The 15,508-nt window shown below is 43.0% G+C and overlaps 2 protein-coding genes across 2 annotated transcripts in view; one reads left to right on the top strand and one right to left on the bottom strand.

Annotated features, from left to right (window-relative positions):
• HECTD4 (HECT domain E3 ubiquitin protein ligase 4) overlaps window positions 1–11,348 on the bottom strand; it is a 108,375-nt gene extending 97,027 nt beyond the window's left edge. The window contains exon 1 of the mRNA XM_044989845.1: window positions 10,963–11,348. Coding sequence (XP_044845780.1) covers window positions 10,963–11,124 — 162 coding nt within the window. The 5' untranslated portion in view covers window positions 11,125–11,348. The remainder of the gene's footprint in view (window positions 1–10,962) is intronic.
• Window positions 11,349–13,622: 2,274 nt separating this feature from the next.
• The window catches only part of PTPN11 (protein tyrosine phosphatase non-receptor type 11), a 72,242-nt gene continuing 70,356 nt past the window's right edge, over window positions 13,623–15,508 (top strand). The window contains exon 1 of the mRNA XM_044989871.1: window positions 13,623–13,699. The gene's annotated coding sequence lies outside the window, so the exon portion shown is untranslated. The remainder of the gene's footprint in view (window positions 13,700–15,508) is intronic.

Here is a 15,508-nt window from a genome sequence, read left to right as displayed (position 1 = left end):
CATAGGCCTGGTCTACACCTAAAACTTAGGTCGACCTAGCCATGTTGCTTAGGGGTGTGAAAATTTTTCTCACACATCCCCCCTCTGACAGACAGAAAAATTCTACTGTCCATCTAGCTACTACCTCTCACCGGGCTTGATTTACTACAGTGATGAAAAACCCCTTCCATGGCTGTAATAACTGTCTACACTAAAGTGCTGCAGCTGTTCCTCTGTAGTGTAGACAGACCCATAGTAAGAGAGAATTCCTGACCTGAAGAGCTCACAGTTAAAATATGCAAGGTATATAAAGGTTGGGAGGGGAATGAGAGAAAGAGAGAGAATGTGACTTGTATGAGTTCACAAAGCTGGTCTGTGGCAAAGAGAACCAAAGCAGACCAGTCACAAATTATAACTGTTCCTATACAAGTAGGGGGACTGAATAATGAAATGGAACAGTCCATAATGAAAAGCTGAGTCAAAATCTTAGAACTCTCATCTAGATCTGCTAATATCCCCAAGTCAGTGCCTTAAGAAGAAAGGCTATGGGATAAGAGAAAGTAAACCCACTAACAGATGTTTAGAGCTTCTGCACTGCCTCTCTCTTTCTCTCATGCATACCTAGTGGTCAGGCTGTATTGTTATTTGCTTGTTTTAGGGGCGAAAATGATTCTCTTGCTGCATAAATATTATGGCCTTTGTTAAATAAACAATATGCACCATAATGTATAATTGGGCATATTTTGAAATCTAACAAATAAGCAACAAGACCAAAAAAACAACAAACCCAGCATCAAAAAGACAATTATGATTAAGTAAGCAACAGTCCCAGTATCAGCTACTGCCCTACTTACTATAAAGGATACTTTGACATATTGTTAACATTAAAAGGGCTCTTTTAAAATCAATTTCCGGTTCCTGAATGCCAAGTGATAGTGTTTCGAGAGCTGGTACAGACAGTAGGGGATGCTGGGATTACAGCTTACTTCAGGCAGAGGATCCTGAATCCTGATGTTAAACAAAAGGGTCAGGTGTTTTCAGCTCTCAAGCAAATATCAAGAATCTGATTCAATTTCTAACCAAGTTGTCCTGGGTGATATGGAAGTCTGAAGAGACACTGGGCTACAAGAAAGAGTGGGGACACTGAGTCATCTTGTCCCAATAAAATATCACGTAGGGGTGGATCTGCCACATGTGATCCCAACTCCCACACCCTTCTGGCTGAAGTGATGGTTACAAGGAATGCATTTTTGAAGAATAGCTCCTCATAGGCTCAAAGCGTGGCTTCCTCAATGCACTGAGAAATAGATTAAGGTCCCAAGGTGGAGCAGGCTCTCTAATGTGAGGAAAAAGATTGGTCACGCCCTTAACGAAACTTGAAGTCGTGGGGTGTGTGAATACTGATAACTTGTCAACTGGTAGGTAGAAGGCTGTAATAGCAGACTAGGTAGCCTTTGATGGAGCTATGAGATAAGCCCAGGGTTTTTAAATTCAACAAATATTCAAGTATATGACTGAGGTGTGACTTATGAGGTGATAATGCTCATTGGATGCCTCAAGAATGGGAACAATTCCACTTCTGCAGGTAAGTCTCTCTTGTGGAGAGTTTCCTACTATCAACAGCACATTTTGTACTTTGAAAGAACAATCCCTTTCTATGCCCAAGAACCATCAAGGAGCCGGACCTTGAGATGTAGCAAGGAGAGGTTGAGATGAGTTATTGTGCCGAATTCTTGGGTCAGTAGATCTGCTGTCAGGGGAGGTGAAGAGGTGGCTGCAGAGTCAGGTGAATCAGGTCTGGGAACCACACCTGCCTCAGCCAGGCCAGTGCTACAAGGATGATAAGCACTCTCTCTTGCTTCAGTTTGCTCAGGACCTTGAGGAACAACAATGTTGGGGGATAGGCATATAGGAGAAAGGTGCCTCCTAAAGAATTGAGACCTTGACCTCGCCAAGGGTCGATAACCTTTCAGAAGTGGGGTGCCGAGTCTTCAATTATTCACTCTAATTTAAGGTTTTGCATGCCAGTAATACATTTTAACATTTTTAGAAGGTCTCTTTCTGTAAGTCTGTAATATATAACTAAACTATTGTTGTATGTAAAGTAAATAAGGTTTTTAAAAAGTTTAAGAAGCTTCATTTAAAATTAAATTAAAATGCAGAGCCCCCCAGATCAGTGGCCAGGAATTAAATTAAAACGTAGAGCCCCCCAGACCATGGCTCACATTGACTACTTAAAGCCAGGAAGTGTCTTCAGTAGGCTGTCCGAGCAACCGTGCAGACTCCCGGCTGCTGCCGCACTGGACCCTGTTTCTGCCTGCCTCCTGAAATCCATATCCAATCCTATTCCTGCACGGCTCTTTACTCCTGCCTCACCCCTAGCTCCCTCTTTGCTCTGGCTCTGTGCCTGATCCTTTCCTCTTCTCTGATTCCTGCCCTTTCACCTCCCTCCTCACCCTCAGCTACCAATCCTGGCTCTGAACCCCAGCTCTGACTTGACTCTCTGGTATCTGGCAGATGACTCTGGTTCTGATCCTCGCTTCCATTCCCCAACCTGGAAGCCTGCTCCATCCACTAGACCTAACTCCTGTTCTGACCACTAGGCCAGATCTCCTACATTCTGATCCCTAATTTGATGCATCATGCAGAGTCTGGTCTTGGGGTTTTTCCTTTCCTGACATTTGGTTTTAGATGATGCAGTACTTTTTTATTTTCCTCAGACCTACAAAATGTTGCACGAGCTTGTGTACAGAAAAGATTATATTTCAAGAAAGTGAACTATAGCAAGACTGGACCCTCATAAATCTGCAGACAGCAATACACTGTGTGCACATATAACATAAGCAGATACATTATTTCTGCTGCAATATAAAAACCATCACCAAATTTTTACAGTCTGTGCTGAAACCGACTCTCTGTGCTCGATTCTCTCAGTGATGCTGGTGGAATTTATATGCCTGTATCAAGAGCAGATTAAACCAATTTTAATTGTGCAAGAATTCCTGATCTCTCAAGAACAATGGCATTTAAGCTTTGATTAGTACTTCTAGGATAAAAGAAGAAAAGCAGAAGTAGTTGAATACATATCTATTCAAATTACCACAAGGAGTCTTAACTGCTTCTTAGTGCCTTATCACTAAATTTGTCAATTTCCTTGCCCGTAAACGAGATTACAGAAAATAATAAAAACCATGGCAAAGAAAGTTAGCTTCCCAAATATATCAAAGGGTATATTGAACAGGTGGTAAGTGGGGGGAAGGTTGCTACAAAGGAATCTATTCATATAGCCAGAAGAGAGGTTCTAAATGTAATACTATGAAAATTGTCTAGTAATTAAATCAAGTATGAAGCTTAACTATCAATGCAATAAGCATTAATATATTTTGCTTACATACATGTTTAGAAATATTTCTGCAGACCAAAGATCTAGAGTAAGACAATTTTCACATATGAAATATATTAATCTCAAACTTTATAAATAAAAATCCTGTCTTGTGAACTGATTAAGACATGTTTTCAAAGTGCTCTAGTGATGCAAGACTTTACAAGCATCAACTATAACATTATAGCCACTGCTTATAGTATGAATTTTCTCTTTTTTTTAAATCTGTTACAGCCTGAAGCCCTATCACCTCTAGTGGTGACTCCATGCAACTTCACAAGCCAAGTATCTGGTTGCTTCTGATACAGACTTCTATAGAAAGCAACCATTTAGCAGATAGCACTGTTTGCTTCCAGTCAGCACTACACCAATGCTTAAGCACAAAAATAAGGCCCAGCATGTTGCCAAAGATGTCATCTTTTGAAAGAGAACAAAACAGACCCTCTTCCACTGATATTATTACTAGGAGACTGTAAACCAATAAAGTAGACAAAACAGAATTTTCCCTATAAAGAGGAAACAAAATATGATGGCAGTTGCCCTGCCAAGAAAAGAGGGTTCTGACTTGCTGCCTCTGGGTCAGCCAGTGGCTAATCTTCCTGCAGTTTGATAAGGGGGAGGTATGACCCTAAGAGCATCTCTATGCCAGATGGTAAGAGACTCCCTGGTATGTAGCAAGAAAGAAAAAGTCTTAGCCACTAGAAAGTGTATTTTACTTTTATTTGCTTGTAACCATTGTGTCTTTATCCTTTGTACTTGAACTCACTTAAAACCTCTCTTTTCAATTAAATAAACTTGTTTTACTTTTATTCTAAATCAATTCAGTGCTGTGTTTGACTTGCAGTGATTACTAACTCCAGTTAAAGAAACAAGCTGCTGCGCTTTTGTCTCTTTAAAGGAGCAATGCCTCTTAATACTCCTGTGAACGTTCCAGGAGAAGGCTGGACATTTCAGGACAGATGGTTTTGGGGAAATCTGGGACTGAGGGTGAGGGATCACACTGCAAATGGTAAGGAAGGCTGGTGGAGACCAGGTTGGGGCTGTTGTGCTGTAGGCAGGCTGCTGGGGTCAGAGTGCTGACCCAGAGCTGCACAGCACACAGACGGTTAGGGAACAGCATGCTTGTCTGCTGGTGTCTGGCCTAGAATCTCTAAAAAGCATTACTCAAGTGAATTTCTTGGTTATAAAAGATTGTGTTCATTGTTATTTGCAAATACTAACAGAATTTCTATATTTCATTCTTCTTAGATCAATATTATTGTATATGGAAAATGTTACTATAATATTGCAATTACATATGATGTATATGTACACATGTAATATTTGGCATTTTTCAAATCTGAAAATACATACAATTTTGAAATTGTTACATAATACTCTTGCTGTATTCCATTGCTCCTAACAAGTCTTTCAGCTACTGTAGCACAATACATAGCAGGATATACCTTCAATTTATAATCAGAGTTCAGAGATTGCTCTAGTTTTTAAAAATATGTCAAGTAATTTTAATCATATCTCCTCCTTCAAAATCTCTGATTCATATTATGCTGTATATAGAAGCATGATTAACTGCTCAGCTAAAAGTGTGAACCATGTTTCCCTTGTGGAAGCACTATAAGTTTAATCACTCACTTTGAAATATGCCATAGGAGAAATAAGAAAATAATTAAAATGTATGCATACAATTTAATATTTAAAACATCCTTAGTATCCTTCACAGTATATAAAAAGAGCACACAAATATCAATCAAATGTAATATAATTTTTCTACCTGCACTTCCTTTGTTAACAATCCTACTGTCTCTCAGCACAGATTTAAAATACATACAGACATTAATAAAAGAAAAATCTATGTGGGAGGTTTTAATCTATTTTAATAAGAAAATATTGATTTGGGTTTTTTTTATTATTTAAATATTTGGATCCAAATTACTAAAGGAGGGGGGGGAAATCCAGACCCTCATCCTGCACTCACTGCAGAGCATAGTGTTTACTGCAGTAAGTAGTCTCATTGAAGTTGGTGATAAGCAATATGCTTCATAATAGATGTTTGCAGAATAAATTCCAAAAAATATGTTCTCTAACATTTTCCATATGAGGTAGCTAGATTATGATTTAAAATGAAGTTCTACAGGCTACTGACCTATAATTTGGACTAGTGCCTTTCAGAATTGTTTTTTTAAATGTGACTGAAATCTGAATAAAGGTAACTGGTGATACAAAACATTTAACAATAGCATCCACACTATAGAGCAAGTCAGACCGTTGGTGGGACAGGCCAAGATTTCAGGATTACTTTCATAAGAAAGAATAAACAAAGAACGGGATGAAAAATCCTTTCACAAAGCAAGCGGATAATTTGCCCTGGTGAGTGAGAGTATTGTCAACTTATATAGAATTTAAGCTTTCATTTATGGTGACAAAGATAACCTTCCAAATGTGAGCCAAGCAGTAAACTGATCCAGTGTCATCCTTCTAGGCAGCAATGCTACTTTTGAGAACCATCATAATTTCATACTGCTGCTGCTTAGGAAAGCTCTGAGCACCAGCAGAGACAGATTCTGGAGTATTTACAGTGGAAGAGGATCTGAAAATCAGGGGCTATGGTAGGAGTAGAAAAGGTACTCATATTACAGTTATAAGTATGATGTAAATGCCCAGATAATAGAGAACCATCCCCTCTTTCTGCAGCCAGGGAGATAAGAGACTTTATAAATACACCAGCTAAGCCAGAGGATATTGTGAAAGAGAGCACCCCAAGAAAGTTCCAGGAGCAGCATTCTGCTATAAATCCTAACACTGGAATTAAGGTGTTCAGTTTCTCACAATGGTACTGCCCCTTGCTAATGGGGATCCCACCCTTGTCTTTTATATCTATTCACTGACAAAAAGAACCTCCTTAATGCAGAGTTAAGGTTGCCTGGTGCTATCTCGTGTCCTTCCAGAACATCCAGTTCAACAAAACTCAAACCTCTGAAAACTAGGAAATATAAAGTTACACTACACACCAATAAAACATTAATTTTGCCACCCTCAGAGCTGACACTCATTAGGAGTTATATGCATGCCCCTCAGCTGCGTTCCCTGTATTAAGTGTAGCCGTCTTGAATGGTGGCGGGATTAGTTGGAGAAACTTGGCAGAGCTGTGATTGTGATATGAAGCCATCTGGGGGCCTTGAGCACACCAGCTAGTGTCAACCTTAACTATAGCAGAGCTTCAGAGTAGTAGCCATGTTAGTCTGTATCCGCAAAAAGAATAGGAGTACTGTGGCACCTTAGAGACTAACAAATTTATTGTAGCATAAGCTTTCGTGGGCTACAGCTCACTTCAGGTACATGCATCCGATGAAGTGAGCTGTAGCCCACGAAAGCTTATGCTACAATAAATTTGTTAGTCTTTAAGGTGCCACAAGTACTCCTATTCTTATAGCAGAGCTGACGCTCCCCTATAATCTCAAGGGTTAGTCCATCAGCTAGTAAGCATCTGGGAAGTTTTTCAAGTCTGAGTAGTAGATATGGCTAACCCATGACAAATGGTTAATCCCAGATGGGTCAAACCTAAATTAACTAAAACAACCTACTGCAGATCTCAATGTGGATGATTCAAGCATTGACTACAACCTATGGCTACTGCAACAAAACACACAAGATCTGAACAGCAGTCTTGCTATCGCTACTCTCTCTCACACAGGTAAATAAATGTCTATGAAAAGCACTATTCCAGCAACCTACCCCACTGATTCTATTCATATCGCAGAAGGGCACAGGTAACTAGATCCTCATCAGATGAGGACAGAGACATGGCCTAGGTGGCCGGCTACAGGTGTAGCAGTATTTATAGCTCCAAGTACAAGGTCCTTCGGATTTTCCCAGGCTAACCCTGAAGACCATTAAGAGAGGATGTCCCAATGACTGCTGTTTTTCTTAGGCAGATAAGTGAAGTTTAAAGTTTAAGAATTAAGACAGCAGTGGGACCACTGGCATTTATATTTTACTTAGTCCTATGACTAACATAAAAGAAACTGGACTTTTCTCACATTTATTTCCCCAGTGGAAAAGTTTCAAAGTGCCATTTTACATTAACTAAACCTCCCACTTGTTAACTCTAGAACTGCTGGCCTTCCACATAAGTCACTGACTGGTTTGAATCCAACCTACATGGTACAGAGCAAAAATGTATTACCATTTGATGGGCTATATGAAAAAACATTGTAATGTCATCACTTGTGCACTGGGGCTTTGACTAAGCCTAACAATCTCCATTGCTGGCACCCTTGTTAATCTCAGAGAAGCCAAGGACTGAATACACCTTGAAACTCTCATCCCGATACATCAGGGTTGAGGAATATTAGCGGGGAAGCTTGTACAATGACTAAATGTTGTATATATTCTTTTGGCAGAGGACTTCATTGTCAATACTAATCACTGCAGCAGCTTTTTTTGTGATTCACTTTTCACTGAAAATACAGACTTTTTATAGTACATATACTTACTTTGCATGTGCACAGATATACAAGTTTAAAAGACTGCTTATTTAATGAAACACTGAAATTTGGAAATTAATCTTTAAAGGATACTGCAAGGCAGGAATGCTGGAACAATTTTTATAACAGGGTTGCTGATGATGGAAACCATGTATTTGGTGTCTGTTATTACTACTTCAAGCCAGGGGGTACAGCAGCACCCCCAGCACCAGCACCACTGCTGCAAGAACATATTTTCTCCTTGTGAGTGTAAAGATTTCATAACCTTCCATTTAAAACCCCCAACAAAATCTTACAGGAGTGGGAATGTCAGGTTTAAACTTTAAATATCCTGTTTCTTTTCAATTTGTCACAATCTTAGTGTTATGTCAAGGTTTTTTTGTTCTTGTTACATTTATTTTAAAAGAGAATGAGACTTTAAAGAACTACAAATAAACATACAGAAAAAACCAAAGTAACTTATTTGGATGTTATTCTCTCTCAGGTAAATCCTGAGAGATTCCTAGAATTAGGGATATCCATTCATTTATATAATTGTTTTAGATGTAAAGACTACCTACCAAACAAGCTTCCATCCAGAGTTGAGTGCCCTTTGCCAAGTTTAAAAGTGTAAATAAAAGTTAATTAATCAAAGCAGCAGCAACATATATCTTCCCTATCCCCAATCATCTCACAACAGATGAGTATTTGGACAGCTGAAATTTGTTTATTATGCATCAAATCAGAATAGCAATGGCTCAATTTACTGGATGAATATATAGCCAGGCATCAAAATATTTTTAATATAGTCACTATTGGAACAAATCCAGTACAGTTTACCAGGTAAGGATAAGAGTTATATATAAAATGCACAGTAGAAGTTGTATGCAAAGTACTGAAAATCTGTAGTAGGTAGGTACAGAACATTTTTAATAGTCACTTAAAATCTCAACTGATCAAAATTCTGCACACCCCAATGCCAGAAGCATTTAAGTCTGCATACTATACTAATCCAATTTTTAAAAATAAGGTATCTTTTCATTTTAAGGTCTTCTACTATTTTCAGTGTCACAAAATACACCTCTACCCTGATATAACGCTGTTCTCGGGAGCCAAAAAAATCTTACCGCGTTATAGGTGAAACTGCGTTATATCGAACTTGCTTTCATCCGCCGGAGTGCGCAGCCCCACGCCCCCCCAGAGCACTGCTTTACTGCATTATATCCGAATTCGTGTTATATCAGGTCGCGTTATATTGGGATAGAGGTGTATTGGTGTCTCAGCGCTCCCCAATTCAAGATTACAAATTAACCAAGCAAAGGTATCATAGCAGACTGCTATTTATAAGGTTTCATACTAAAAGCACACATAGCACTCATACTCTAGCCTTCCCATTTCAGAGGGTTTTTTTTTTGTTATTTTAAATCACACCCACACCGTGCTTATAGCGCCTTACACAACTGTAATAAAACCACAGGATAGCCTTAAACTTCATTTCCTGCTCTGCTCCACTCCTCCCCCACTAATAATTTTATGGCAGGTCATTTGAAGTTTTAGAGACATATATGGCTCCAATACTAAGGCCCTTCATGTCAAGTTTCATTTTGGAGAAATGTTCATGATTTTACAAACTAGACCAGAAACTAAGAGTGTATCAAAGAAAAAATAGGAATCCTTTACTACTGTATGAGGGAACAAGCACACTAGAGATCTAGGCATGCCCATGAGACATTCTAGTACAGTAATTAGATGATTTGCTCACTACTGCTTCCACAAGTATATAGTGAGGTTTAAATCAATTTCTGAATACGTTTCATTGAACATCGAAGTGGATTCAGATCACAAGATAGAGATATAAAAAATAAACAAACAGAAGATATCACACAAACAGGAAGAGCCTTTTATGGTGGGTGACTTGTGCAATATCCATTTCATGACAACTGGTCAGTGCCCCTAGACCCACCCCCAATGACATCTCACAGAGAGGAAAGAGTCAGAGTCAGCAAAATAATAATAATAAATAATAAATAATAATAGTAACCTTCCTTTTTTAGATAAAGCTGGAGGAAGTTTTCAGAAACAGCAAATTTAGCTTCCTGTCACCAGAATCTAGCAGTGATTTTGTCAAGACTGCAGGCTTCTGCACTTGCTGTGGCTTGTGGGTTCTTGGCAACACCTTGATATGCAGCCAAAACCTCACTAAAGGGATTGCGGCCTAAATACATGCCTTTGACCTAACACAATACACAGATAAAGCTGCTGAACCATCCCCACTTAGATAACACCACTCTGCTTCTCTGACAAAGACCCTGTGTCATTGCAAGCTACACTACCAGGGAGAGAGGGTGGGGTGATAGAGGGAGAAGGAGAAGAGAGACATACAGCAAAAGATGCAGTCTACCGAATAGATGCAATCTACACACAGTCACAGGAAACACCACTAAAAAAAAAAGATGCATATTTTACAGAATACACAAATACACACAGCTGCACAATTCGCCTTCCACCAGAGCTACCAACATTTGTGGGAGGGGCAGAAGCTGTGATGAATAACCCAGCTGTTCGCCTTGCTTTTTAATAATAATCATTACAACAGCCTAAATACTGCACCTAGATACCCAAGTATCCCAGACGCTTTGCACTAAGGCAAATAGATTTAATTGCTAACTATACAAAAACAACAATTAAAATAAGGATAAAATCAATACATCAAAGGCTGTTCTAGAACACACCGATTTTTTTTCTAACTCTGCCGATTTCAAACAAGGAGATTTTTGCTTCAATCCTTCACCCTCCATCTTCATTCCCTCTCTAGCCCCATCACCATTAGGTAGGGGCTGATTAATACCCTGAACCACTTCGATCTCTGGATCCAGTACCCCCCAAAATCATCCATCACCTTCTTGCATCCACCATTCTTCATCCCAACCTCCATCCTCCCTCTGTCATCCTTTCCCCTCATTATCACCACCCTCCTCACCTTGATTCCCACCACCTCCATCCTCGCCCAGTCCCCCCCAAGCCCTCACTGGGCATCCTTCTCCTCTTCCTCACCCCCCCACATACCCTAACACCCCCGCCCTGCCCATGGGGCAGCCCCCCTCCCGGCAGGGGTGTGTGGCGGGGGAGGGGGCTCACCTCCAGCTCGGTGTCCCCGGGCTCGGCCACCCCGATGATCTCGCTGGGCAGCTCGGCCAGGTCGGTGACCCGGATCAGCCCGTCGTGTAGGAAGATGGTCTCCTCCTTCACCGAGAGCCACTGGGCCGAGTCCGCAGCCGCGGCGGCCGCCGGGGACCCCATGGGGCTGGCACCGGGCGACCCTGGGGCAGAAGTGAGGCGGGCCCCGCTACCCCCCCATGGCGGGGGGAGACGGGAAGGGAGAGGGTCCCTCGCGCGCTGGGGGGAGGGAGCTGAGCGCCGGGGGTCCCTGCGGGGAAGCGGGGCCGGGGGCTGTCAGCGGGGAAGAGGGGGGGCTGGGATCTCTAGCGGCGGCCGTGCCTGGGGCGCAGCGTCCAGCTCCTGCTCCCCTCCTCACACACACAGGTGACAGCACGACGCCATGTTGCGGGCTGCGGCGGGCCCGGCATGCCCCGCGCCGGGAACAATACACCCTCCCCCGGCGGCTCCCCAGCGCCCCGCCCCCTGCGCGAGGCCCCGCCTCCGGCCCCGCGGCTCCTCCCCCCGAGAGCGCCTCCCTCAGGCGTGAGGCGACCCCTCTGCTTTGTCCTTCTCCGCCGGCAGATAACTCCCCCTCATCCTCCCCCGGCTGCCTCGACAGCTCTGCCCCTGCTTGTCCCGTCCCCCTCCCCGTCTGCCCCACTCCGCTCCCTCTTTCCCCCGCCTGCACTGCACCCGCTCCATTCCCCCCCCCGGGCTCCCCGCCTGCCCCACTCCGCTCCCCCTTTTCCCCGCCTGCCCCACTCCGCTCCCCCTTTTCCCCGCCTGCACTGCACCCGCTCCATTCCCCCCCCGGGCTCCCCGCCTGCCCCACTCCGCTCCCTCTTTTCCCCGCCTGCACTGCACCCGCTCCGGTTCCCACCCCCACGGCTCTCCGCCTGCCCCACTCCGCTCCCCCTTTTCCCCGCCTGCACTGCACCCGCTCCATGCCCCCCCCCCCGGCTCCCCGCCTGGCCCACTCCGCTCCCCCGTTGCCCCGCCTGCCCCACTCCGCTCCCCCTTTTCCCCGCCTGCACTGCACCCGCTCCGGTTCCCCCCCCCCGGCTCTCCGCCTGCCCACTCAGCTCCCCGCTCCGTTCCCTCCCGGGCTCCCCGCTTGTCCCGCTCCACTTCCTCCCTCCCCGCCTGCCCCCATTCCACTCCCTGCCTGCTCCACTTTCTTCCCCGCCCCAGGACTCCCTGCCTGCGCCACCCTGGTGCTCCCCCCCCCCTGCCCCTACAAGTCTGGGTCCCATTTATTCCTTCTTACCTTGGCTCTGTGACCCCCTCCCAGCCTGAGCTTCCTGACTCCCCCTTAGTTCTACCTCCCTTGGCCTTGACTGTCTTTCCTCTTCTTCCCATAACCTCCCAGCTCTAGCACCTTATTACAGGACACCTAGGGACCTCGGCACACATACTTGCAGACAGACACATTTATCTGATTTATTTTGATTTTATTCCTATATGTTGGTCTCCACACCAAAGGGCACGGGCAGTTTTGACATACATTTAAAAACAGAAGGATATAGGGGATTCAAAGTAAAAACTGACCCAGGGTGAAGCACTTCTTCCTTTTACCCTACTGAACATCATTTCATTACCAGTCATATAACCAATACAGCTTAAATTAAAAAAATCAGGCTCCCACCAAATCCTACCCTCAACTGCTTCAACCCTCTGCCAATGCAAGTTCAGAGACCAGTGTGCACACATGCACACCAAAAAGTTCAGAGGCAGGTGTCTGCACAGATATGCACATATACAGCCATGACTGTAAGTATACTATTGCTTACATCATAGTAAATGTTCTGCAGTGTTTTATTTTTTTTTAAATCTTGAAGCCATAGTAATATGAGACTTATTCACATCTCTATCATGTATTAAATCTTTGCTGAGAGATGAGGGAGACAGCTGGGTTCTGTATGGGAATTGTCATATATCAGATTAGCATAGTACAAATTAGTGAGGTTCTGCTGTGTATATATACACCTGAGGAGTGGGCTTCAGAATTACAGGCCTCTCTCCACTTAAATTATCAGCTTTTCTAGCTCAGCACACACAAAAAAAACACTCTATACCTATGAGTTCAGCCATGAAGCTGGGGGATGGTATACACCATTACATTACACACACCACCCGGTTTGAACGCAGCTTGTCCTTGAACTCTGTAAAGTAGGAGTATGTGGAGTTTACAGATTCAATCCAACAGTTGGACACTGTGTAAAAAAATATACAATATTTCAGATCACACCACTGCCACATATCTCCTCAAGATAGAGGAGTAGAAGAAGCTGCTGCAGGAGAAATGTGTTGATATACAAAGGGATTTTCTTTTCCTTTGCACTGCACATGCAGAAAGTTGGAGCTGGAAGGTTTTGTGGTAGCTGAGAATGAATTGTCATTCAGGGGGTCCTTTTTAAAAGGGAAAAGTATGGAATGTTGGAATAAGAAGGTTTAGTGACAATTAGGAATAGTAGTTCATAGATTCGTAGAAGGTAGTTGTATGTTTGATCAATGCAAAACACAGAAAACAGTGACCACAGTGGAATGTATCCATTAGGCCACCTGGTCGCCATTCTGGAGCACCTTGTATAGTTGGAAGTGGTGGAATGTTGTGGTTGGAAGACTCTATGGCAGTTGGGGGCTGGCAACTGCATCCTGGCCGATTAAACAAGCTGCTCCAACAGCATCTCCCTGGAGAAATAGAGAAGCTGCTGAGGTTAGTTTAATTCACAGTGTTTGGTTACAAAATAGTAACTAGGCCAAGTGTTTTGTAACCAGGTATGGGAGTTTTACTTTTTTAATTAATTTCTATAAGATAGGAACAAAGGAAGGGATCATAAAAATAAGTATTCGTATATTGTAGTGGAAGTAACATTGGAAGAACTAATGATGACTACCTATCTCGCTTTCCTGCATATGCTTCCACCCATCACATTAGTATCTGAGTGCTTTCCATAGCAATAGCAAAATTCCTAGCAGACTTCTTGGGATCTAAACTCTGCTTGCAGTATCATTTACATATATACATAATTTTTTTTGGTGGGGGTTTGGAATGAGAATAGAGGAGGATGTTTGTATTGTGAGCATCACTTATAGTGGGAAAGCTTTCTTTAAAAGGAAGCTTTTGCAATGCTTCCCAAAACTGGCCAGACTAATTTGCCTAATCTCTTCTGGATGGCTGTTCTATAGCTGGATCCCCTAGACTGAAAATTCTTTGTCCCCAGCTCTCCCAGGGTTCATTCTGTGCCTTGTGATCTGCATTTTGCGAGAGGTACTCCTCTGTCACCGTGTTTTATATATTGAAATTCGTTCTTTGATGTAGCTGGGGCTTGATCCATTAGTTGTCTTGAAAATTAGGCCCTAGGCATTATATTGTCACCAGAAGCTGACAGGGAGGTACTTGCATATGGGCCTGATATGATCACAGCAGCCCAAGCCATGGAGAAGCTGGCCAGCCACATTCTATAACAGCTGATTCCCCTGCACTGTCTTCACATTTGACTGGGGACAAGCCGACAGGTTCTCACAGCTCCAAGCTTCCAGATCAGCAGCTGCTCAGGCTCCAGATTTCCATCCCTACAGTGGGCCAGTCTCCAGACAGCCTGATGTTGTGTATCTCCACAAGAGGTAAGTAATCTGACCTGCACTTTGGGCAGTAAAAAACCACTGAACTGTAAATGAGAGACAGTGCTAGGATTGCCAACTCCCTCGGATTGTGCTGGAGTCTCCAGGAATTAAAGATTAATCTTTAATTAAAGATTATGTCACGTGATGAAGCCTTCAGGAATACGTCCAACCAAAATTGGCAACCCTGGACAGTGCAGCAATTTTAGAAATCCCCTTTACTGAAATTTGACTCAGTACTTTGCCATATGAACACTAGGGGTTGTTGCTATTCATCATTATATATTTGATCTTTGTGGAGAGTTTGGTGTAATAGATTGTGCAGAGAGCTATCATTAACTATCAGTTGTTGAATTAATATATAGCAGTAGGTGCGGGTAATTTATCCTTTGTTAGTGCAGCTCTGCCTAAGTGCAAATTAATACAAAATAATTAGTAAATTTAAGATTATGTTCTTCTTGTGTTCTGATATCCTAGCTGTCTCCCATTCCTAGATGGGGTAGGAAGAGGGATTATTTTACGTAAGTATCATTGTCTAGCTATGCCATGTGAAGGACAGAAGACACTGGATGTGGTTTAATTAGGCTATAACTTATTCTTAAATGTCTGGGAGTATTTGACAGATAAAATTGTACAATGCAGGTAATTTCATAATCATTTATATATACTCGGGGGGCTGCTTGCAGCTTTCCCCCTTACCCACCCTGGTTCCCAGCCAGTCCACTCCTGGAACCCTGCCATCCCTATCTTGAAGGAGGGTTAAGGGGGACTATAAAGGAGGGGGGGTTGGCTCCCTGCTGAGAGCCTTGAATCCACCCACCCCATTTCTGTTCCTTTAAAGAATACCTCCTTTAAAACCTTTCCCAATCCATTTTATCTGATCACCATATCAATTCCCTAC

The sequence above is a fragment of the Mauremys mutica genome, chromosome 16 (genome assembly GCF_020497125.1).
Source record: "Mauremys mutica isolate MM-2020 ecotype Southern chromosome 16, ASM2049712v1, whole genome shotgun sequence".
Classification (NCBI taxonomy): domain Eukaryota; kingdom Metazoa; phylum Chordata; order Testudines; family Geoemydidae; genus Mauremys; species Mauremys mutica.
This window is presented reverse-complemented; position numbering and strand designations above follow the sequence as displayed.